The sequence below is a fragment of the Bubalus bubalis genome, chromosome 5 (assembly GCF_019923935.1).
Source record: "Bubalus bubalis isolate 160015118507 breed Murrah chromosome 5, NDDB_SH_1, whole genome shotgun sequence".
Lineage (NCBI taxonomy): Eukaryota > Metazoa > Chordata > Mammalia > Artiodactyla > Bovidae > Bubalus > Bubalus bubalis.
This window is the reverse complement of record NC_059161.1, coordinates 76,555,170-76,579,388: the sequence shown is the minus strand read 5'-3', so window position 1 is coordinate 76,579,388 and position 24,219 is coordinate 76,555,170. Positions and strand designations below refer to the sequence as shown.

Genomic DNA, 24,219 nt, shown 5'->3' with positions numbered 1-24,219 from the left:
TCCGCCTTCCTGCCTGGCTGCACTTGCTTCTCCTTGACCTTGGGGAGACTGTTACTTTGGAGTCCCCCATCATTGCATCTGCAGGATGGGAGACAGGGTATCAAGCATGGAGAGCCTGTTCTGTTTGCTTTCCAGCTGCAAGATCTTAGGCAAGTCCCCTTCATTATTTCTTTTTAGCTGGAAAATAGAGAGAGTGATACCAAACCTTCAGGCTGAGGCTAGCACCAGATATTAGTGCAGAGTTGATATGCATTTGAAGGGTACAGGTGGCAGGAATAGCCTCACATCTCCACACACCTGGGGACCCGTCCCCTACTTCCTGGATTAAGTCCACTCTTTCTGCATCTCCTGCAGAGCCCCTTTCATCAGTCCCAGAGCCCCCAGGGCCCAGGGGACCGTGTTTTTCCCCTCTCACATGCTAGAGGAGCTGGAGGCTCCGGCTGCCCCGGGCTTCCGGGAATGGCAGAGCTCAGGGTCTTGCTGGGACCCGGGCTTGGCGCCTCACTCGGCAAAATGGGTGCTGACCATCTGAGCTGCGGTAGAAGCCTCCCTCCCTGACTCTGTTAGTCCTTGGTGGTTTCCCTGACCTGACCTCGTTAGGACTCCCAGGAGTTCCCCAAACGATCTTCGTCCGAGTCATACAAGTGGAGCCCCCTCCCCGACATTCGTGTGCTCCCCCCACCCCTCACACGCCCACCCCATGCAAGAATCCCACCCAGTCCTACCTGTGCAGGGCTGGCCCAGGCTCTGTCTACAGCGTTCTGCAGGCCGGACCCCAGAAGGGGAAGAAGGAAAGGGGAAATAGAGTCCTGGAAAAAACACAAGGCAGGCAGAACCTGGGTCTTATTTTAGGCACTCAGTCACGGTGGGCTATCAGCCTGAGGTCATGGGTTTGGATGGTGAGAAAATAAACCTTGTTTTCTATTATGCAGCTTTTTTTTCCAGACCTTAAAGCCATAATCTGACTGATGTTGGGAAAAAGTTACCTAGTCACTTATATGTAAAGTTGGTCCGATTCAGTGATATCTCGTTCACTTTCCTCCCGATTTAAAACTCAGTCTCATTCTGGGTTGGCTTTCCTTTCTGTCCCCCTGTCGCTGCTCTGGTGTTTCTGTGAACCCTGGGGGAGCGGGTCTGGGTGAGGGGGCGGCTTGCACCAGTGTGACTTCAAGACGGAGGGAAGGAGCCCCTACGTTGGCTCTGAGTGGGCCTCGTGCTCTAGAAGGGAATAGCCCCGTCCGCTGCGGTGTGACACCTCCTGCTGGCTTGTGGCCTTTACGCCGGCCCATCTTGAAAGGTCTGTTGCCCACCCCGGGTCTCCTTGTCTCTGCGTCTGGGCTCCTGCAGGTAGGACCTCCAGTGTGTGCAGGGCAAGTGTGGCTCACTCATATTTTTCTGGTATTTTCAGATCCCGTGTTTCAGAGCCTCATTTTCTCCAATACCCCTGCAGCTTTCTGCACTCACCTGCCCCACGTAACTGGGGCTTCAGTGGACAATGGTAAGATGCCGACCCCAGAGCTCCATACAGGACAAGCAAGGCGCAGGCCCCCTTGTCTGGCATCCCCAAACCCTTGGGGGTCTATCCATCAATGTCAGTCTCCTCTCCAGCGGCAGCCCTGGACTAAGCCCCGCGGTGATGGGGGGATGACAGGCCCAGAGACGCATCGATAGCTGAGCCATCTTTCTTCCCTGCTCAGCTATCATTCTCCTTCCCTAGCCCCAGGGTCAGTATGAAGTGGGAGAGTGTGAGGGGAGGTGGAGATGGTTTGGGGACAATGAGGGGAAAATTCTAGTTCTGTCAGGTTATACGGCTCCTTTCAAAGGTTTTTCCTTCTTATTTCTCTCTTCTTTGGAATTCGATCGTCAAGCTATTTGTAGGTTTTGTTCTCTTATTCTCATTTACCCACTTCCCCCAAAGCAGGGCTACCTTGTGTCTAGGTGTCTGGAGTCCGGCTTAAGGGGGACCCTCTTAGCCCTAGGACACAACCTTGATGAGTTTCGGCCTGTGGGGAGGGAGGGAAACATGTCCAGGAAACAGCTGCTTCTCAGGCTGCCTGAGGGGCCCAGGGCTCCTCTCCTAGCCCTACAGTCTGTGATGACGGGACGTTTCTTGGATCATGTTTTGGTGCGTTCCCAGGAGTCCCAAAACCATCTTAGCTGATCGTGCCCATGCTGCCACACGTACCCCAAGTCCACGTTGCCTACTGACCCAGCTTAGGGAAAGAAGCAAATGAGAAGCAGAACCAGGGAAGAGTGATGAAGTCAGAACCCTGGGTCCTATTTTGGGCTCAGCCACATGCTAGCGGTGTGACTGGAGTCCCCCAGCTTCCCGTCTTTCGCTGCAGTTTCCCCACCGGGAACCTACTGGCTCCAAGACATAGGCCATTCCTCCCAGTCCTGGGGGAGGAGAGTGGCCGCCCGACTCAAGAGTGATGACGGTAAAAGCAGGAGTTACACCTCCAAGATGGACAGTGCTTCATCTGTTTAAGAGCTCCCCCTCCCTCTTAAAATAATAATCAGAGAGGAAAATAATAATGAGAAAGTCTCCTCGTTTGCCTTTCACGACCCTGGGACTCGGCACGAATCAGTTGGGGAGCCCTGGCTTGGGGTCAGTGAGCCTCTACCCAGCTCTAACTTACTGAGCGACCTTCGCCAAATCACCTCCCCCTTCGGGGCTGCAGGTGTTTCATCTGTTAAACTTGGGCACTGGACAAAATGACCTCCAAGGCTTTCCCAGTTCTAGGACTCTGTGTTTTGATTGAGCATCACATTAGTTTCCTATGGCGGCTGCAACAAATGACCACAACCTGAGTGGCCTAAAACAGCTGAAAAGTGTTCTTTCTTAGAAGGCAAACGTCGGAGATCAGGGTGTGGGCTCAGGGCTCCCTCGGAGGCTCAGGGGAAGAACCAGACTCTTGTTTCTTCCAGCTCCTGGTGGCTGCTGGCATTCCTTGGCCCTCTTTGCCTTGTAGCCACACCACTCTGATCTGTGTCCTTGGCTCACATTGTCTTCTGTGGGTCTCAAATGTTTCTCTGCCTCTCTTATAAGGACACTTGTGATGGCCTTTGGGGTCTATCTAGATAATCCAGGATGATCTCATCTCAAGATCCTGTAACACTTATAGATTCTAGGGATCAGAGGTGGACCTATCTTTGGGAGGCCATTTTTCAGCCCACCACAAACTTCTGCTGTGTCCGTGACCAGTTGTTCAATCAGTCTACTGCAAAACTACGCCTGCAGCAAGTTCGAGGTCCAGGGAAATTTGAGACATGCAGGGGTGTGCATCCCTGTTCCCCAAGGGCTTTTTGTCTAACTGAAGAGTCATCAGCCCCACACACCAGCCAGGCAGTGCAGCCTTGGGAAAGCTCCCACACTCCAGACCTGGAACTCCCTGGGTTCACATCCAAGTCCTGCCACCTCCTAGCAGGGGGCCCCTTGACAAGTTATTTAATGTCTCTGGGCCTTGGTTTTCTCATTTATAAAATGGGGCTAATTATCCTTACCCCATTACTACGGTGTGAAGATTAAGTATAATATGGACGGTGGCTGGCATCTAGAAGGTGTTGATGGTTCAGCAAGGGGACAGCAGAGGCTGTTGGAATGGACTGATTTCTCCGCTGACCCATGAGGAACCAAGGGCAGGGAAGTGGGAGGACTTGGCCAGGTTTGCACAATGAGCTGATGGCATGGATGGGTCAAGAACCAAGGTCTCCCAACATTGAGCACTTTCCTCCATTTCCCAAAGCCTTTATTCCCCCGGATGAATCTTTGGAAGTCTGTTTTCCCAGGCAGCCAAGGGCTCCCATTTGCACCTGCCAAGAATTGATCCCGCCAAGACTGGAGAAGGCCAGATCCACAGGCCCCCAGGTTGGCACTACCAGTGTGAGGCTCCCAGATCCTGGGCTGACTCAGCCACCAACAGAGAAGGGGAGGCCTATGCTATCTGGTCCTTCCCCAGATCTCCACTGCCCTTTCAGCATCGCTCCCTGGGGACAGTCCTCGCTAATGCAGCTTTGCGGGACAAGTGGGCTAAGAGTGGAGAGAGGAAATGCCTACCGCTGCTGTTTGCTGCCAGCTCTCTGCTCCCATGTGCAGGTCTTTAGCTGAGTCAATGTTTAACCCTTGTCTGCAGTCAATGTTTAATCCCAGGCCAGCCAGCCCTGAAATGGAGCATTTCTTGGTAAGCATTTATAGAGCATTTGAGTAACAATCGCTGGAAAAGAGAATTGTGACAGTGCCTCTGCAAAAGCTAAATACCAAGCCCCTCTCCCCGTCTCCCAACCCTGTTTTTTAAGGAAGTGGACCATTTGGGATTATTTATGCCCAGGTTGCCTGCCCTTGCCATCAGCAAATAATGATCTAGTATTTCCTGGCCCAGCTGGCATCCACTGGCAGGAGCACAGCGTTGGCTCTTGCTGTTTTAATTTCACCTTTGGGGCTTGAGAGAGGGCCTGGGACGTGGACGACTGCACTTTTGCTCAGCTTGGCAGCGTGGTCCCTGTGTGGTCACTGCCTGGAGCCCCAGACTGGAACTGTCCAGTTGGCCTGGCTTAGCTCGGGTCAGATTTTGGAGGAGTCTCTGAGCCCAGACTTATGTTCAGAGGTTTTCTGGTGAACCTCCCTGTCAGGAAGTAGGTAGGAGGAAGCTTCCTTATAAATGTTTGCCTGGCTGGTGGGTGATTTCATAGGGGATCCACAGGGCCCTTCTTAGGGGACTTGGAGCAGAGCATCTATGACCTGGCAGCTTCGTGTCCATGCCAAGAACAACCGCAATGAGGGAAAAGTCACAGTGGCACGCTGGGTGGCAGGCATGTGGGGAGTGTGAGGGGAGGAGGGCTGCTACCAGATTCAAGGTTCAGGTCACTGGATGTGTCGCAGAGAGCGACTGACTGGCCACGTGTGTGCACCGGGGCCTCAGATCTTTTCTCTGTCTCCATGAACTCACTGAGTCACCTCCTTCTCCCTGACAACTTGCCTCCCTGTGTCACTGCCCAGATGTCTAGTCCTTCACTGTTTTCCTAGCTCTGTTGATTCCTAATTAGAAAGTGAAAACGACATTTCTTCTAGGCCTTCTGGAGTGGGGCGGGAGTCGGGGGTTGTCTGTACTCGATCGTTGTGACTGGTGGGGGTGTGACGGCAGAGATGGTGGTGGGCACGCCTGAGCCCGAGGGGGCTAGAAGTGTCGAACCAGAGAGTGAAAGATCCTGGAAGTGGAAAGTTGGCTTCGGTCCCCAGGTTCCTTCAGTTTCCCCTAGGCCAGTTCCGGGACCCCAGAGAGCTTTTATTCTCTGATTCTGCTAGGCAGGAACAAATGAGCAAATCTTTTCTGAAGTTACCAAACCACTCTCTTGCCCTCTACTGCCTCCATCCCCTGGCCAGGGAGGGGCGGAAGAAGGAAGATTTTCAGAGCAGACATCCAAAGTCAATAGGTGGAGTCTCAGGTGGCAGGGCCCAGCCCCTCTCATAAGCCACTGGGGTCCTCCTGAAAACTTGCTGTTTCCTTGTTCCTGGTCTGAGCTTGGCCTTTAGCTGAAGCTTTGCCTGGCGGCAGCCATTAAAAACACATCCTCTGTAATCCCCCTGCAGCCTGTGCCCATCCGAGCCTCAACATTCCCACCTGTACAATGGTGTCTAATCCGCTTCTTTCCAGTGATGTATACTGTAGTTGGTTTTCAGCTGTCTGTGCTACACGGGTCGGGGAGAATTGTATTTCCTAACCAGTCTGTCCTTCCCATGCCAGGATTTAAAGAAGCAAACTCCCCAGTGCCCTCTTCCTGAACTCTTGTCTGAAGCGCAACATCATCAAATTATGGGACAACTTGGAAAATGCTTTCGGTCACAGTCATCATGGCTTTCTTCCTTCTAAGATACTCAGGGTTGGGGAACCAGGAATCTGTAATGTTAGGAAAGGAGGTGGCCCTTGTTAACTGAACCTCTGTGCTCAGAGCAAAACTGGTAGGTCTAGATCAAGGCAACAAACAGGCAAAGGATGGGAACTTGGGCAGAGGCCGGAAGAGACAGAACAGAAAACCCTAGATGCTAATCATGGAATGTTTCAGCCAAACAGGACAAGGAGGCTAACAGCGGCCCCCTGACCCAGTGCTTCAGTGCTCGTGATGTCTATGGGCCTCTAGGAGTGCAGCATCGGGTCCGTTCTGGCAGCTGGCACCTCTCTGCTGCCCATCTGGGTTTCAGCTGTCCCCTTGGAGGGTGGGCCGTGGGGTGATGGCTCAGCCCCTTGTTGACAGTGAGGGGAGCAGTTTGGCCTGGGAGGCCCAGTGCCTGTAAGTCACGCTGTGTCACTTCAAGAAAAATGGAGGGCTTGGTGGCCCTGGACTTGGCATGCAGCACCACCCACAGAGAATGCACTTCCTTAGTACGGGCTCTCCATTCTCCATTCAACCTTTGTCAAGCTCTTAGCCCTGGATTATCTGCACCAATGGAAAATAATCACATAATACATGTCTACTTGACTGAAGTGAAGTGTAAGTCCTTTCGTGGAAATACCTCCCTCTCTGTATCTGACGGGGGCTGATTCTATACTTCCCAGACCCCACTGGCTCCTGGCGTAGAGGAAGAAACCCCCCAAAGCCTTGTATGAGAAGGGTATGAGAAGCCGGCTGCCAAGTCAAGCGCTTGTCCTGAGTTACCCGTGACAGATGGACACCCCTGCAAGTGGTTAGGATCTGAGCTGGATTTTTGCAAATGCCAGTAAGGACCTCAGGGCTGGTCAGTGAAGTTTTCTCACTTAGCTCCAGCTCTCTGAACTTTCCCGCTTCACTTAGCCAGGACAGGAATAGGTCAGCTCAGTGACTGAAGAGAACAAATGACTGGAAATGATTATGAGACCTTTTACACACAGGCCTAAAAGAGGAAAACAAGGACTTCTCTAGAATCTTAAACAGGGAAGCGTGTGGCCAAAATAAGCAGGCTGTAAGTCCAAGCACGGTGGTGCAGTGCCATGATCAAGGATTTCGTTTGTGGCTGCCTTGTGTTCAGTGGCTCCCGGCCTCTTTCTGTCTCCTCAGTCTTCTCATCTGTAAAATGGGGATTATCTTGCCTACTTTATAGAAATGTTGCATCAAGTGCACGTGGAATATGAAAACACCCGGGAGTGGGCCTGCTTGGTAGAGATACTCAATGAACAGCAGCTGCATTGTTATGTAGCAAGGTGAGACTTGGGAGGGTTGCTCCCTAATCCAGACAACATGCTTGATCTTAGGAAAGGGAGTGCTTCCCTGTATCTTGGATACTTCCCATGGACACTTGGCTGATTCTAGCTTCAGAGATGGAAGTCCCCCTGCTCCTCGTCCCAGAGATGTGGATATCAAGCTAGCTGGGGATAAGAGATTAAAAACCAGAGCGCTGACAGTTCCCAGCGGTGGCCATGGCCTTCTTAGCCTCCTTTGCCTTTGGCCCTTTAAATCCTGGCCCTTGCCCCTCTCCAAGTATCTGTTAGCCCATAAAGGAGCGCCTAAAGCCCATAAAAGAGGGCCTTAAGCCTTAGGGGTTCCCCCACTTCCTTCCTGGCCCTGATTTCACTCAGATCTTATCTCTGCTCAGCTCCAACGACTTTGGTCTTGGCTCTGCTCCATCCCTTTGAGCTTGTACTGGCTCTCCCCGCTGGTGGACCTCAGCTTTCCTTGGAACACTCTGGTTTGGCAGCCTCTCCTACTTCTGGAAGCTGCCCCTGACCCCAACCTCTTGGACAACACCCTGGCCCCCAGGTGCCCTCCCTCCCCCAGGCAGGTGGTCAGGCAGAATGCCCAACTGCTGCATCCCAGACAGAGGCTTACAAGGGCTCAGAAGGAGGAAGGTGCCAGCAAAGGGTGGTCAAGGGAAGCTGTTGAAGAGGTTGCAGTCAGATCCTTCATATCAGAGTGGGAAGTGGAGAGCCTCAGTTGGTTTTACGGTTTAATGCAGGGATTGGCATTAAGGCTGTAAATTAATTACCACTCTTGAGCCAGATCCAGCCTGTGGCCTGCTTCTGTAAATAGTTTTGTTGGAACACAGCCAAAAGTTATTCATTTCAGGATGGTTTTTGGCCACTTCTGGGTTGCCAGGGCAGAGTGGAGCAGTTGCAACAGAGGCTTTACAGCCTGCAAAGTCTGAAGTATTTGCTCTCTGGCCCTTTATAGAAAAGGGTTGTGACCCCTGATTCAGTGCATCAGGCTTCCCCAAACAAGGAGAGATTTGAGGAGCCCAGTCTTGTGAGGTCGCTTCAAGCTAAACACGATAGTCCAAAACCCGAGGAAACACGTACAATGTCCCCTGACCCTCCCACCAGGGCTATTCATAATGCATGTTGGTGTATTAAAGTCTTCCAAAATTCCTCCACAAAACCTGCTTTTGGTTTAAGCCATGTTTCCCAAATTTCTTTGATCTACCAAACCTTTTCCTCAGAATAGCTCGTAACAGTTCTCAGAAGCTAGCGTTTTGTGGATGCCTCTGGAAAACACTGCTGGAGTGTATAGGACCCTGTACAGTCTGATTTGCTCCCATTCCTGCATGCCATGAGCTGAGGGACCGTGGTTGAACTCTATACCCCTGAGGGCCTGTTTCCACATCGGTTGGATGGGATGATGGTGGCTCTTCTGTCTCTCTTACAGGGGTTTGAAGCAGGCCCCTGAGATCATGTGCATGAAAATGGTCTAGAGCCAGGGGTGTGGTGTCTTTGATTCCTGAGTTTTGATGATGAGTTTTGCTCTGATATGGTGTTTAGCAAAGGTGAAGTGAGGAAAGTGCTAGGTCAAGGTCATGAGTTCCCTTTTCTAGTCCTCATCCTGCTAATTCTAACTGGGTTAACTCAGTGACTTTCAGCAAGCTGTTTTGCTGCCACAGGGTCTCAGTTTTCTCACCCTGGGCAGTGGGTTTTAGACTGGTTGATCTCTGAGGATCTATTAGTGCTAAAGTTCTGTAATCCGTTTGGTTATGTGCAGGCAACTTCACTGCTTACCCAAAACAGTGAGCATTTCTCTCCCAAACCATGAAGAGCGTTTCATATTTATGCTCTCTGGACAGCGTCTGGGTTCAGCCCCAGCTTTGCAGGGGCAGCAAGGTAGGATTTGTGGTGCTGCTGACAGCTTAGGAGGCAGGGCTGAGCCTTCTGGGAATATCTACCTGACAATTCCTGACTTGATGGTGGAGCCTTTCTTTCCCTTCTCTTCCATTGCTCGAGGGTTGCTCTGTCCAAACATGAAGCTCAGACAGCTTGTTGACAGATCTGGCAAAGTGAAAGAGCAGAGGTGACACCTGATGAGACATGACACCCGGGACTAGAGCAAAACCCCCAATAAGCATGTGATGAAATGGTCGCAAAGCAGAATCCACATAAAATTCCTCTTGGCCATCTTCTTTCTTATCCACCCCTCTTACCATAACCGCTTTCCAGCTTTATCAACAGTCCTTGGCATCAGGGATTTATAAGCAGTTGAATAAGAGGAGCTTTATGAAGAAGATGAGAATCTACTGAAAAATACCCTTCTCCTTCATGAACTTAGGAAAATCCCAGAAAATCTTGACTGGGTCAAAAGGTCTACAGCATAGTGAGTATGGGGCCAAATGGGGAGGGATGAATGGGGAACAAGTGTTCTTTCTCTTGGTCCCCATGTAGGGACCTGTGGGATCATCTATGGGCAGCCCCCCAACATTGAAAGCGCTTCAGAGCATCTTCATGGGCAGGGTCACCAGAGGCCACAGAGACCACGGCCCTCCAGTCAGCCATTCAATACACTTATTTATTGGGGGTTCTACTGAGTTGAAGTTCTTCGGGGACGTAGTGAGAAGGACAACACGCAATTACTGCCCCCAGAGCTTAGAATCTACTGGAAATGAATAATCAAACGTGTGCAGCAGGCTGGGTGCTAACAGACATTAGAAAAGGGGGCACCTACAGGGGCTAGGAGTGATGGTTGAAATTTTGTTAACATTGCACTCTGATTGGAAGCCTCTCCTATTTTCAAACCTCCAGGAATGGAAATTTCACGCCTTATCCGGGTCCACTGACTTTCACCAGTAGTGAACTGATTCTTTCTTGCAGCCTTCTTTGAGTCACAGTGTCACTTATGGCCGTGGAAAATGCTCGACCTTCCTTGGCCCAGCCTTTGTCTCCCTAGATGGAGTCCCACACCCCCCTCCCCCAGCTCCCTCTGCCTCAGCTCTTCACGTGGAGAAAGGAAGAGAAGAAGCTGGGCTATGGTATTCAGTCCTGGTTCCTCTTCCACAGTGACCGAGCGGCTTATTCTTCCATTCCTTAGGGTCCTGGGTCTCTTGCCGGGAGACTCAGGCTGGCGTGGAGAGGAGGAGGGTCAACTTGGAGCCTCTTCCTTCCCACCGGGGGTGGCTGGCCTGGCTGGAGGCCCAGCTCCAGGAACTGTGTCATCTGAATCAAGGTGACCCCTGAGGGCCTTCCTGTCTTCTGAGCTGCACAGACACGGAGCACACTGTGAGGGTCCTGGGCGCTGAGCCCGACTCCCCAAGAACCACCCTCACCCGCTGCAAGCGTCAAGGGCTTCCTGACCCTTAGATTCACAGAGACTGGGCCAGGCTGTCAAGGCCCTGGGTCTGGGAAGCTTAGCTCCTTTTTCTTGCTCCCAGAGTATCTCACCCTTTCTTCGCCACATCTAACCACCGTGGAGCAGTCGCTTTAGATGTGTTTAAACCTGGGCCTGGTGCTGCAAGAGGTCTGCAGAGGGTGCAGGTATAGTTTGGCTGCACCTCTGGGCCCCGCACTCCTGTCTGCTGCCAGCATTGTTCACGTGGTTCCTAAGCCTACACTGCGGAGAAGGCAATGGCACCCCACTCCAGTACTCTTGCCTGGAAAACCCCATGGATGGAGGAGCCTGGTGCACTGCAGTCCATGAGGTCGCTAAGAGTCGGACACGACTGAGCGCCTTCACTTTCACTTTTCACTTTTATGCATTGGAGAAGGAAATGGCAACCCACTCCAGTGTTCTTGCCTGGAGAATCCCAGGGATGGGGGAGTCTGGTGGGCTGCCGTCTATGGGGTTGCACAGAGTCAGACACGACTGAAGCGAGTTAGCAGCAGTAGCAGCAGCAGGCCTACACTGAGCAACAGTCTCACCATTCTCTGAAGAACGTCTCCCTAGGCTCTCGGACATCACCAGGACATAAATAAACAGACGACTTTCCCATCTGACAGATAAAGGAACCAAGGCCAAGCTTGGCTAGCATGGCCCAGACTAGCATTTAGCATTTCCGCATCCAGCAGTGCTGGCCCCGGCCCTGACCCGCCCCAGTCCTGAGGGTGTCAGAGGGGGGCGAGCCCTCCCCTCTGCGGGCCTGGGGCGAGTTAGACCCCACTCACAGCTCCCTTTCCTCTGGAGCTTCCTTTTCCATAGAACAAGGGTCACCAGCATAAGCGGGCACAGCACCGACGAGACTGGAGTCAGGATCCCAGAGAAGTTCTTCTCTTCCAGAGAAGCGCTGCAGAGGAAGCAGCAGGAGTGGGGGTCAGAAAAGCACAAGAGAGGGGGGCCTGGAGCGCCCCAGGAAGCCAAGGCCCTGGGGCCGCACCCCTCATTTTACAGAGGCGACGTGGAGGCCTGGGCCGGTTGGCCGCCCTTTTCCACGGCTGGCGGGTTAGTCGCTGACCTGGGACGTGGTCCCCTGCCTCCCGGTTCCCAAGTCCTCAGTCCTGTCCCTCCCCGACCACCTGTGTGGGGTCCCTGCCAACGGGCCACAGGGGCCAAGAGAACTGAGTCAGGGTCAGGGAATTCATGCTAGGCATTTGGTTCTGCTGCAAAGTCTCTCTTTGTGGCTTCGGTGAGTCACCCCACCACCCCACCTTGCCACCCGCTGGAGCTTTGTTTCCTCATCTTTAAGAAACGAAAAGTCCCAACAGTCCCACCTAAATATTCTAAATATTCTGTTGCCTAGATGTTTGCTCAGTCACGTGAAAATACTCAGATGGCATTCTCCCAGTGAGGACCTTGGAAGGAGGGAACATTCTGACCCCCCGTGACCTTTGCCCTTAACTGTCCTGAGGCTACAGAGGAGGAGGAGAGGAGTGAGCAGACCCAGGGGCACGTGAAGCTGAGCTCACTGAGGGAGCGGGCAGAGGTGCAGCCCCAGGGGAGGGGGGCCTGGGGGTTACCTCTTTACGGAAGACTCCTCGGCCGGGGACCCGGGGGGCCCCTCTGCCAGGGCCTGGCTCGGCATCACGCGGGGACCACCGTCTCCTGCAGGGGTGTCCGGGTCACCTTCACTGCTTCCCTCCACAGACGCCATCTCTATGCGGGTTGGCTCTGAGGTCCACACAGCCGCAGCCAGGATGGTCCCTTCAATGGAGCCCAGGCTCTGTGGCTCAGAAGCCGATGTCTCCTCTTGGAGGGGTTCCCACATCCATCTTTCTGAGGCCAGGGTCGATGGCCTAATGGTCCCTGCGGCTGTCTCAGTGGTGCCCGGGGTTGCGCTGATGCTCTCTGTCTCCTCGCTTGGCCTGTTAACCCCAGGAGTAGTTTCCCTCTCTCTTTCGCTGGCCCTGGCCCTGGTTGCTTCTGAATTGCTGGTGCTCCACACCAGACCCTGTTCTGTTGCACCGGTCATGCCTCTGACTGTTGAAGCCGGACTCTGCACAGGGGGCACAGCTGCCCAGACGGAGCCCTCTACCTGGCTGCCTGTCCCTGGAGCCACCGCCGCGGTTGCTCCTGGGGTTTGCCTTCCCGTGGCTGAAGCCGTGGTTCTCCTGGCTCCTGGAGTCAGGGCAACTGTATCCCATCCTGTCCTCTGTCTTCCTGTCATCTGGGTGTTTCCTCGTGTGCATCTTTTGGTGGCTGGGGGTGATGTTATTTCAAAGGATCCTGTGATGAGCTCACCATAGGCCAGAGTGGCTGTGGGGATGGTTCTGGAAAGACCTGTGTGAACAGCAGAAGGAGGCCTAATGAGAAGGCTGTCCGGGCTGCCTACAGGCTTTAGCAAAAGACATCAGGCTTGAGGTGTTTGCCGTGTAGAATGCACCCTCGCTAAGCAGTGCAGTCTTTGGCCAATATATTGGATGAAACAGAAAAAGCCAGATGTATTCTCCAGTCTGTTGCAAATATTGACACTTTATGTTCCTGTCTCCTTCTTTTATGCCCACATGTTCTCTATCCAACTGCCCCAGGACCCCATGGTGTCCGCTTCCCCAGAGGCCCGCAGCCCTTCACGTACTGCTCTGCAAATGAGAAAAAAAGAAAAACTCCAGCCACAGCAGAGTGGCCAGTGTCTGCAGATGGTTAGAGAGCAGCCTCTAATCGAACAGTCCTCTCTCTGGACTCCTGCCTGCCTGCACCTCCTCTCACAGCCTGGACGCCCTTCCCTGGACTTCAAGTAGCTGACTCTGGACAGGTCTCTGGAACTGGCCGCACAGGACTCCGGCCTGGCCCCTGACGGACGCCTGCTGAGAGGCTCTTGTCTTAGGAAGGGCTCGGTCCTGCGCATCTTACCTGCTGCGCATGTCTGTACAAAGAGACGTGACCATACAAAGCCACATTATCTAACTCACTGGCTTCATGGAACACTTCAAATACACGTGCCACAACGTTCAGGGGGAATAGGGTGGGATCGCTTACGGGGAGTCCCTAGTATCCGGCCGTTGGCGCAACTGGGCCATTTTCCCTGGTATCTACCTTCCCTCCATCTGAAATGCAAGCCCGCACCTTCGGTCCTTGGGTGACCCCACCTTTCATCATCACTGTCCTCGTGTTTAACGCCCTCCTGGGCCTCTGGGCTTCCTGTGGTCTCTCCCCCTTCCTAGCATTCATCACACCTGACCCGCCAGCCGCCGGCCCTGACCTGGAGAGACCGTCAGGTTCATGCTGAAGAAGAGCGCGTTGTTTGAGTTCCCGAGGCCGCAGCGGTAGCGCCCCTCGTCCTCCGGGGACAGCCGGGACAGCCTCACCACAAACAAGCCTCTTTTCGGGAAGTCCGCGAGGGCCACGCGGCCGCGGTAGCGCCCGTGCGTGTAGCGGTTGGTGGACACGACGGTGCGGCAGATCCCCGCAGGGGGCCCGAGGCGGCACCAGTACTTCCTCAGGTGGCTGTTGATGGCCAAGCTGGGGTACCGGCACCGGATGGTCACAGCTCCCCCAGGCTCCCCGGACACCAGCCGTGGGCCCGTCAGTGCGCTGGCGGCTGCAGGCAGAGGGAGAAAAAAGTCCATGGAGAAGGAGTGCTGAGTGTGTCGCCGTTTGAGGAGCTCTGAGCTCCAGACTCTGCTAGAATTAGGGAACAGGTCAGAAAGTGCCCCCGTGAAAGTAGAGGTTTTGTTGTAGTTGTTAAAGTCGTGTCTGCTTCTTTTATGATCCCCCATGGACTGTGGCCCTACCAGGCTCCACTGTCCATGGGGTTTCCCAAGCAAGAATACTGGAGTGGGTTGCCGTTTCCTCTTCCGGGGCATCTTCCTGACCTAGGGATCGAACCTGTGTCTCCTGCATTAGCAGGAGGATTCTTCACCACTGAGCCACCGGGGAAGCTAAAAAGAATCAATATAGAAATGTCAATGCTTAGCATTAGATCAGGAGTAGCCCCAAAGGACGGAATGGGGCTATGTGAAAGGCCCCATCTGAGAGATGAAAATGCAAGAATGATTTTACCACTGTTCAGCTAACCACCATAGAACTTAACATGTGCCAGCTGATCTTCTGCGAGTCTGCCCAGAGCCTGGGTTCTAGCCACTGGGCTCCAGTGCAGATGTTAAAAAAAAATGCAGATGTTTAAAAAGCTGCCACCTAAGCACCTGTAAGGGGGCCAAGGCAACACCTGACAAAAGACCGTGATTTGTTTGCATGGAATGTAAAAGAGAGATACTAGAATAAGGAGGTCCCACTGTATAGCAGAGGGAACTATATTCGGTATTCATTGATAAACCACAATGGAAAAGGAGATGAAAAAGAATATACATATATGTATAACTGAATCACTTTGCGGTACAGCAGAAATTAATACAACATTGTGAATCAGGTATACTTCAATAAATTTTTTTAAAAAGAGAGATGTAAAATAGTAAAAACAGAAGCGTATGCTTGCTGCTGAAAGGAGAGGGTGCTGGAAGCACAGGAATCCTGCCCTGCTTGGCGGTACCTCCTCAGACCAGCGCTGGCTCACTTTTCTCTAGAAATGGAAGCCACCAAGGGCTGCCGTCAAAGCCGAGAAGAACTGTGACTACGTCTGCTTTGGCAGTGGCTGCGATCATAGCTGAAGTTCAGTCTACGGCCCTTTCACTGACCGCCTCTTCACCCTGGCTCTGGGATGTCTCTGCTCCTTGATGAAATTTCAGACCTAATTTCAAGTACAGTAGCTTTTGTAGTCTCACTTGGATAAGAAAACACACAGCCCAATGATTGTTGCAATTCCAATCTCTTATCCAGTTGAAGCCTTTTTCCTTTCTTCCAGCTATGCTTGGAGGCCTGATGTTTGGGAGGGGGACTGCTCAGGGTCTCTTGCTTTGTAGACTACTTTCTACTCTTTGCTGAGTAGAAAAGACCCCCTTTTCTACTCAGAACTGCTGTTGGGGCCCCTCTGGGGCTGGGCATGGAGGGGAGAGGGGAGAGGAGGAGGAGTCCTGGCCTGCAGGTGGCATCCTCTGGGCAAGGCAGCGTCCAGCATCCCGTCCTTCCCAGTTGCCTCCCAGATTCCCTGTCGGGGCCTCTGGCTGCAGTTAGTTCCCACCTGGCAGGAACTGTCTTCTCTCCTGCTGGCCTTTTAACAGCCCCTTGACATCAAGCCTGTGACCTAGGGCCGCATACCCCTCCGGTGAAGTCACAGTCCCCTGTGGGTGGCCCTTTTGCTGGAGGCCCTGGGGCAGCTCCTTCTCTGGGATCTACACTTGGTCCCCGCTGGATCCGAGCTGTCGGGAGACTGCTGGGACTACAGCAAGCTTGTTGAGTGGCTTCCTAGAAGTTCCTTCTCTTACTCCTCTAAAAGTGGGGAAGAGGTGAGCCCTCTGTCCCTCACGGACAGGTGGTGCAGGGCACATCACACTGCCTCTTTCCAGAAAGCTCTTACTGTGAGCTCTTCTTTTCGACCCCTGATGATTCTGTGGGGAACGACATGGGGGGCTATTTCTGGAACAACCAGCTTTGCCATTTCTCTCCACAGTCCTGTCCAGGTGCTTTAACATCTTGCTTTAGGATACGGGTGCCTGGCATCTACACTTTATTCTATGTCTTTGAAAGTGAAAGTGAAAGTTGCAACCCCATAGTCTATACAGTCCATGGAATTCTCCAGCCCAGAATACTGGAGTGGGAAGCCTTTCCCTTCTCCAGAGGATCTTCCCAACCCAGGGATCAAACCCAGGTCTCCCGCATTGTGGGCAGATTCTTTACCAGCTGAGCCACAAAGAAGCCAAGAATATTGGCGTGGGTAGTCTATCCCCTCTCCAGTAGATATTCCCAACCCAGGAATCGAACCGGGGTCTCCTGCACTGCAGGTGGACTCTTTACAAACTGAGCTATTAGGGAAGCTCTATGTGTTTAGCACCTCTGAACCCAAGAAAGTTTAATCCTGTTGCCAGGATTGGCTACATAATTTGCAAGGCCCAGTGCAAAATAAAAATGGAGGACCTCTCGTTCCAAATCCTCCATCCATGGGATTTTCCAGGCAAGAGTGCTGGAGTGGATTGCCATTTCCTTCTCCAGGGGATCTTCTCGACCCAGGAATCGAACCCGGGTCTCCCACATTGCAGGCAGATGCTTTACCATCTGAGCCACCAGGGAAGCCCTCACTAAAGCAATGCTGCTGCTGCTGCTGCTAAGTCACTTCAGTCGTGTCTGACTCTATGCGACCCCATAGATGGCAGCCCACCAGACTCCCCCATCCCTGGGATTCTCCAGGCAAGAACACTGGAGTGGGTTGCCATTTCCTTCTCCAATGCATAAAAGTGAAAAGTGAAAGTGAAGTCGCTCAGTCGTATCTGACTCTAGCGACCCCATGGACTGCAGCCTACCAGGCTCCTCTGTCCACGGGATTTTCCAGGCAAAAGTACTGGAGCGGGGTGCACTAAGGCAATAGTAGAGCATTAAACCAGGCACCTTATAAATGGGGCCCTGTGTGACTGCACAGGGCACATGCCCATAAAGCTGGCCTGCCTATTGCATATGTCTTAAGGTCTCATTATAGGAAGAGTCAAGACCATAAATGTTAGAGATAAATCAATACTCACTGTGGGTTTAATTAAATGACACATTACAACTATGCCACTGTTGATAAAGTTACATAGCAACTTATAAAAAGCAAGAATCTTTGTAATTACAAACAAGGACTGCCTCAGGACAACAGTGATGATGCTCTGATTTCTGGAATCTGTGTGTGATCTACATGTGTGTGTGGGGGCAGGGGGCAGAGCAAGAGGATTTATGAGCCCCATTGATCAGCAGGATGGGGTGTTCCGACTTTGCAGTTGAGAGCTGATTAGGAATCCTTAATCAACTTTTGCAAGGCACATTTTTTTCTTTTATCAATATCAAATTTCATGCACCCTTAAGAACTTGTTCAGTGGATAACTGGTAGCTCTTGCGTGTGTGCGTGCCAAGTTGCTTCAGCCGTGTCTGACTCTTTGCAACCCCGTGGACTGTAGCCCGCGAGGTTCCTCTGTTCATGGGATTTTCCAGGCAAGAACAGCGAAGTGGGTTGCCGTGCTCTCCCCCAGGGTATCTTCCCGACCCAGGAGTCGAACCTGCGTCTCTTATGCCTCCTGCATCGGCAGGCAGGTTCGTTACCACTAGTGCCACTCAGGAGGCCTGACTCTTATGTAAGCTCTTAGTTATATATGATAAAGGCTTTGGGAATTTTGTACTAGTTGACTGTGAGAATTAAAGAAAGGGCTGGCATTTTAGGATCAGTGTGATGGCTCCCAGGGGCCCCTTTGGTGGAGGTGGTGCCCCTGCTCTCATTCACCCATCATCTCCCAGCAGTGTCCGCTGTGTGGCTTCAGGCAGGGACGGGGAAGTGAGGCCTGCAGCTGGAGACCACAGACTGGAGCCTGACTTGGTGTGAGGAGTTGCAAGGGGCATGTGGCAGGAGCAGGGAGAGCCGGCTTGGGCCCGGGATGGATCACTTCTGCCCCAGCAACAGGATGAGAAAGGTCTGGGTGCTCCTTTTGCCCAACGGTGGGGCCCAGAGGGGAGAGAACCAGCCTGCAGCCATCTGAGATGGGGTCTTCTGTGTGCAGGGACCACAGCGGGGAGATGGGCCCTGGAGGGGTCCGCAAAGACATCCACAAGAGGAAGAGCCAGCTCTGAGGTCTACCAGGCCAGAGAGTTCCAGGCCACTCCATCAGGTATGAGCAGCCTGCCTCCTGCTTCCCCTCCCACCCGCCACTGTGACCCTGCTGGGGTCCCAGGTACCAGCTGCCTCCAAGGAGGGGAGAAGGACCAGGGGAGGGGGAAAGGCAGCCCTCCCTGCCTTCCTGACTGCAGGCCTGGGGTGGCCGGGGGGGGGGGGGGCGTATCTCTGAATGAAGATGAAATAGTTGACCAAAATATTTAACTGGTTACTTAAAATGATCCAATTAGAACTTTTGAGACTTGAAAAATCATGGGCCTGCCTGAGTTTTCATCTGGGGGCCAGGAAGCTTGCTCCTACTGAAAAATTTTAAAGGGGGCCGTGAGAGATGAAAATAAAGAGGTGGTGTGATTATATCACAGAGGTTTCTTGCTCCAATATTAGCTACCTTTGATTCATTAAAATCTGATTTGTTGATAAGCCAAACAAAATTGTTTTTGGTGTTATTATTTGTTGTTCAGTCAACAGATCATGTCTGACTCTTTGTGACCCCGTGGACTGCAGCACACCAGGCTTCCCTGTCCATCACCATCTCCTGGAGCTTTCTCAAACTCATGTCTATTGAGTTGGTGATGCCATCCAACCATTTCATCCTCTGTCATCCCCTTCTCCTCCTGCCTTCAATCTTTCCCAGCATCAGGATGTTATCATAGCATTTATTTGTTAATTTACTCTTTCAACATTTTTTATTAAGCAGCTACTTGGATACTCTGGGCACAAACTTACTGCCTTCCTCAGTGGCTCCCCATTACCATCAGAATAAAACCAGACACCACAGCATGGAGACAGGACTGTGCTGCCTTGTCTGAGCCTGATCACCACACCAGCCTGCAACTTGACTTTCGTCCGTCTGTCCCTAGTGCCTGGTACAGGGTAGGCCCTCCATAAGTGTGCATTGACTAAAGAAGTAAATGCATCGATGTGGTTTTTATTTACCCATCTGGTTTCTTTGTAGACTCTGCACTCTTTAAGGCAAGGTCTTTGTCTTTACATGACTGGTGCTGTGGCCTGGCACTTGAGTTATTTTAGAGTGAGTGCTAATAGACCAATGCTATCCTGGAACCCATATCTCGAAAATGCAGCTGACTTTCAGTCGTCAGCTTGAATGGAAGAGGGCAGAGACAGATCAAAACACTGAATATCCCAGTGATCGGACATACAATTTTTGTGTGAGCTCTCACCTCCCACACTCTCCCTGGGCCCAGATCCAATCACTCCCTCGCTCTAAAGCCATGGAGAATGCCTGTACTTTGGAGGGGGTGCTGAAGGTCACTGAGGTGCCCACCAGGCTGCAGCCTGGAAGGCTCGGGTCTGGGTGTGCAAGCTCTGAATCTGGCTGTTTGGGACTCACCCTGCAGCAGGCACATCAGGAGGAAGATGAGCATTCTCCATCCTGCCCTCTGGCTGGTGACCTGTAAGAAAAAACCACTGTCAAAGAGGAGGCCTGAGAGCAGGCAAGTGAGACGCCGGTCCAGTAGCCCTGGGATCTGGTTGGTCACCGTCTCACTGTGGGATTGGGGTGAGCTCAGCCCTGGGGCTGGATCAGCTTCATTCAAGAGCAGGATGTCATGGCCCTTTGAGAGAAGTGTGGCTCCATCCTCATGGCCCCAGACACGCCACATTTGGGCTGGCTCGCTGCCACCAAGCCTGGAAAAACTCCCTCCGTGGCATGCCAGCCCCAGCACCCGCTTGCCAGCCTGGGGCTCTAGATCTGGGGGAGCACTGTGCAGTGGAAACTCTCCAAGCCAGAAGTTTAAGCCTTAGTTGGAACTGTGGGACCCTGGAAATGTTACTCGGTGTTGGAGATCAGCTTCCTGTCCTGGGGAATGAGACTCAGTACAGGTGCTGTGCCACTTAATGACTGAGTTAGAAGCGTCCATAGGGGGCCTGCTGCCGAGTCTCCCACTTCCCCTTCTGTTTCACAGAAGGATTGCTTTCTTCAAGGAAAAATCTCTCTCATTGGTGTGAGCCTCCAGGCAACAGCAGGAGTTAAAAATCAACTCTCAACCCAAGTTTTTTCTGCCCGAGGGTCCTGTTCCGTCTGTCCTCCACAAGCTCTCGAAATCCCTCCCTGGCCCCTGGCCCTTGCTGATCTCCCCCTGCTCTGGTCTCTCCCATAAGCGGGGAGCTCCTGGAAGGTAGGACTTTGAGCCTCCAGGCTCTGAATTGGGATCTAGCCTGGTGTAGGTGCCCAAGGCACGTAACTGAGCATAACTAAACAAGTTATGAACAAGAACCTCTCACTCTTTTGACAAACACCATACTGACCATTATCAGTGGCCCTTTGTTGCTTGCTGATAGAAAAAAGGCAAGGATTGTGTTAATACATTATGCTTCTTTTGTCGTCCCCAGAGGGTTTCCATGGATGCTTTTTGAGTGGTTAAAAATCTCTTCTTTGAATAGATCTACTGCCTGCAGCTCCTGGGACCTGTGGATACTTTTTCTAAAGAAATCAAACTGAAGTTAGCCATTGTTTCCTCCTTCCCACACTAATACCTGTCCTGCTCATGTTGAGAACAGTCTCATACAGTCATAATCTGGTCCCCTCACCCCACTCCCTGTCCAAATGGACAAAACCACATGTGGCCAGTGGCCAGGCTGGGCTTGGGCTAAAGGAGAAGAAAAGGGAACAAGGTGGGAGTTGGGGGGGCGGGTGCAGAGAAACAGGAGAAGGGGGAAGGGAGGGTGAAGCAGGAGGTGAAGGGAGGAGAGAGAGGAGAGAAGGAGACGGAGTCCATAGTCAGCTCTGTGAGGCACCTTGTCGCCTCAGCATGGCTCTGCCTGGCCATGTCCACTCAAGCCTCTGCCAGCTGTACCCAAGTGGAGCCCCCAGGGTGGTCAGATCTGGCAAGGTTCATAGGTTCCCTCTGCCTCCTGTCTCGGGCACCATCATGGCAGCCTCAAGCCCTCCCTGCCCTCAAAGCTGCTGGCTTCCTGCTCTCATCTGGAGGCTCTCCCAGGTGTGTCTGCACCTAATCTGTTGTTTGATTAATATCCACCAGGTCCAGGCTACTTCTGGGGCTGCTGTCCAGGTTCCCCCAGGCGGGTTTTTCTCAAGTGCTAAGTGCCGACGCAGCGCACACTGGGGCCAAAGTCTGCACGGCCCTGCCCGGCTTCTCTGAAGCCCCAGTGGGTGCAGCTATCTCTCAGCTGCAGGAGCAAAACCGCCTCTGCAGGGCAATGAGGAAGCATGGGGTGTGAGATAAAATGCCTCCAAGGAGTTATCAGCCTTGATTTGAGGTTGTGAGGATAACATCCAACGGAAAGCCTCCAAGTCAACAAACCTCTTTCCAGGAGACAGGGAGCCCCAACTCAGTAGCTTGGGGCCAAATACCTCTAGGATCGTGCATCGCGTTTTAGAGGACAGGACACATTGGGGAATTCTCTTGTCCCTCAGTCCCATTGGGAAGGGCTCTACCCCAGCTTCAGCCCAGGCTGGTGTGTAACTCCCCAAGTCCTTGCTGCCCCCTCGAGCCCCGCTTCTCTCTTGTCCTCCCACCTGTGGCAGCAGATGAGAAAGGAAGGAGGCAGGTGTAGAGAAAAGAGCACAGAACCAGGATTCAGGAGGTTCCATGTTGCCCATGGCAATGACCTTGAGCAAAGCATCTCTCCTCTCCACAGCCACACAAAAGCTTTGACTGCAGGAGCTCCATGCTTCCTTCTCCTTCTTAATGTTAACATGTGTGTGTGCTAAGTTGCTTCAGTTGTGCCTGACTCTTTGTGACCCTAAGGATTGTAACCCCATAGGCTCCTCTGTCCATGGGATTCTCCAGATAAGAACACTGGAGTGGGTTGCCATGCTCTCCTCCAGGGGATCTTCCTGACCCCAGGGATTGAACCCGTGTCTCTCATGTCTCCTGCATCAGCAGGCTGGGTTCTTTGCCACAGTAGTACCTGGGAAGCCCTTCTTAACGTTAGTTGGTTCTAAGTCACTCAGGGGACTGTAAGGAGTCCTACACTCTGGTGGGAGGGAGAGTGGGAGTGAGAGAAGAGTAGCACCATAGGAGGGAGATGCTGGCCTGACCTCCAGAATCCTTCCCTGGCCCCTGAGAGCAAGGCCTGGCTGTTCTGGGACAGTTGCTTCTGCCTCTCATCACCCACATCAGGAGACAAGCCCCCAACCCCTTGGGGAAAGTCTCGTCTCACCTTTGGATCTCCAGGCTTAGCTGGGGATTCTAGATCCATCTCAGTCCAGAAATAAAATCCACTTGGGCTTTTCCTTTTCTGTTTTTGACGTGCTGGTGATTGGAAAACTTCTAGTTTCTTTTCTTTAAACCTTGAGGCTGAGTTGGCTGTCGAATGCGCTGGAAGGCAGCCGGAGTTAGCACTGGAAACTGGAGGCGTGAGGCATAGGGCTGCTTGCTGGTCACCACTCTACACTCCCATCAGTGCTTCATGCTGGGCCTCGGTTTTTATTTCTTATAATAGGGAGCCAGTCCAGGCCCCCTGTCATTCTTACCGCCCCTCATTCCTGCAGAACTTTCCCAGGGGTGATGACAGTACCTTTAGGGGAAACGCACTGACACATATCCTTCTACCTCTTGTGTCCCCTCCAGTCCAGGGCCCAGAGCTTTTAGAATGCCCCAGATCAGCCAATTCATTCAGAACTCTCCTGGGTAAAGTGATGCAACAGCTTGGGCAGAAGAGAAAATTCAGGAAAGGAATTCCCCTGCTGTCTGGCTGGCAGCTGGTGCCTACTAGCTGACCGGTCCCCTTCAACTTCCACGGGGAGGCAGTTTGAGGCCCTGACTCCAGTTCAACTGCATGCTTGGCAGCTACCGCTCATGCTCTGGACAAAACACAATAGAGTAAATGAGATGATCTCCATGGAGAGAGAACACTGGCAAGTGTCGCTTATCCAGGTGGATGACGTACTTCAAAATTACCCCAATATTTCCCTGTGGAAGATAGTTCATGGAAATATCTTGCAGAAGATGTAATTTGTCTGCCTCTTTTGGCTTTAAACTGACATTAAAATGCAGGCATAGCCCAAGCACTCAACAACGAAAGGGCTTCAGGGGACACAAGACTTTCACCAGGACCCCTGATAGACTAGGTAGTATTCCTGAGCCAATTAGAAAAAACACTTCTTCCTTAAAGTAAATAGATGCAGTTGGCGTATTGTTACATATTGGAAACCACTGGGGCAGCATGTATTGCCTATGCTTTCTCCCTTCCAGGTTTGCAGACACAGTAGGGATAGGAACTGAGTCACTGAAAGCAATAGGAGAGGAAAAGAAATACCTCCAGGGGATGCCTAGCATATGGCTGGGACAAGACGGTCTCATGCAGTCGTGCATGCCAGTGTCCTTGTGTTACAGAACCCAGGTCTGGCTGCGAGCCGCTCAAAAGCCATTAAAGAGGCCAGATTGGTGCAAAGGAAAGTTTGCTTTATTTTGGATGCAGGCAATTATTGGGGAAGCTGGACACTTGTCCAAAGGCCTATCACCGGCACTGACAATCAGGAGTAAGAGCTTTTATAGACAGAGGGAGGGGCTATTTGCAGAAACAGCACGGTCAGCTCTGATAGTCATCTTGAAATTGGTCATCAGTGATCTGGCCAGTGTCATCTTGATTAAGTACAGTTAATCTTCTGTTCCAGGATCTGGTTTTTTTTTTTTTTCCATTTCTTGAGGACTTCAGATTTGTGGCAGCTTATGTCATGGCTACAGTCTGCTCATCATGTACTTAACTTCTCTACCTGGTGGGGGTTTCGGTATCTATAAAAGCTCATGGGATATGGCTCAGAATATTACCTGTAGCCCTTGACAAGGAACTAATGGCCCTTGACTGTTCTTAATGAGCACATTATCATTATTTGGTTTCCTTTCAGTGTTTTCCCTTGTTTCTGCATTTCTCACTTCTCTGATTAAGCTTATTCTTTGGCTAAAGTTTTTCCGCGGACAAAAGGTAGGCTGAGGACCCGGGGGGCCGGG

General features: G+C 52.2%; 1 protein-coding gene across 3 annotated transcripts; it reads right to left on the bottom strand.

Annotated features, from left to right (window-relative positions):
- Window positions 1-20: 20 nt before the first annotated feature.
- On the bottom strand, window positions 21-22,862 carry FCAMR (Fc alpha and mu receptor). 3 transcript variants are annotated; one of them, XM_006043810.4, is made up of 6 exons: window positions 22,430-22,862; window positions 19,635-19,695; window positions 13,796-14,134; window positions 12,117-12,876; window positions 11,328-11,446; window positions 21-10,423 (listed from the first exon to the last, which is right to left on the bottom strand). In XM_006043810.4, exons 1-6 carry the CDS (start codon window positions 22,466-22,468, stop codon window positions 10,254-10,256), a joined length of 1,488 nt encoding a protein of 495 aa, XP_006043872.1. In that variant the 5' UTR covers window positions 22,469-22,862; the 3' UTR covers window positions 21-10,253. The 3 variants fall into 3 exon arrangements, with proteins under 3 accessions (XP_006043872.1, XP_044799198.1, XP_025133485.2); XM_044943263.2 differs by lacking the exons at window positions 19,635-19,695; window positions 22,430-22,862 and having other exon boundaries at window positions 13,796-16,189; XM_025277700.2 differs by lacking the exons at window positions 21-10,423; window positions 19,635-19,695; window positions 22,430-22,862 and having other exon boundaries at window positions 10,963-11,446; window positions 13,796-16,189.
- Window positions 22,863-24,219: the final 1,357 nt, after the last annotated feature.

Coding starts and splice junctions, on each gene's coding strand:
- FCAMR (XM_044943263.2), bottom strand. CDS start 14,399: ATGCCCCGGAAGAGGAAACGGCAACCCACTCCAGTATTCTTGCTTGGG. Junction 12,877..13,795: donor GAACCTGACGGTCTCTCCAG/GTCAGGGCCGGC, acceptor CTGTTCACACAG/GTCTTTCCAGAACCATCCCC. Junction 11,447..12,116: donor GAGGAGTCTTCCGTAAAGAG/GTAACCCCCAGG, acceptor CTTCCTCTGCAG/CGCTTCTCTGGAAGAGAAGA.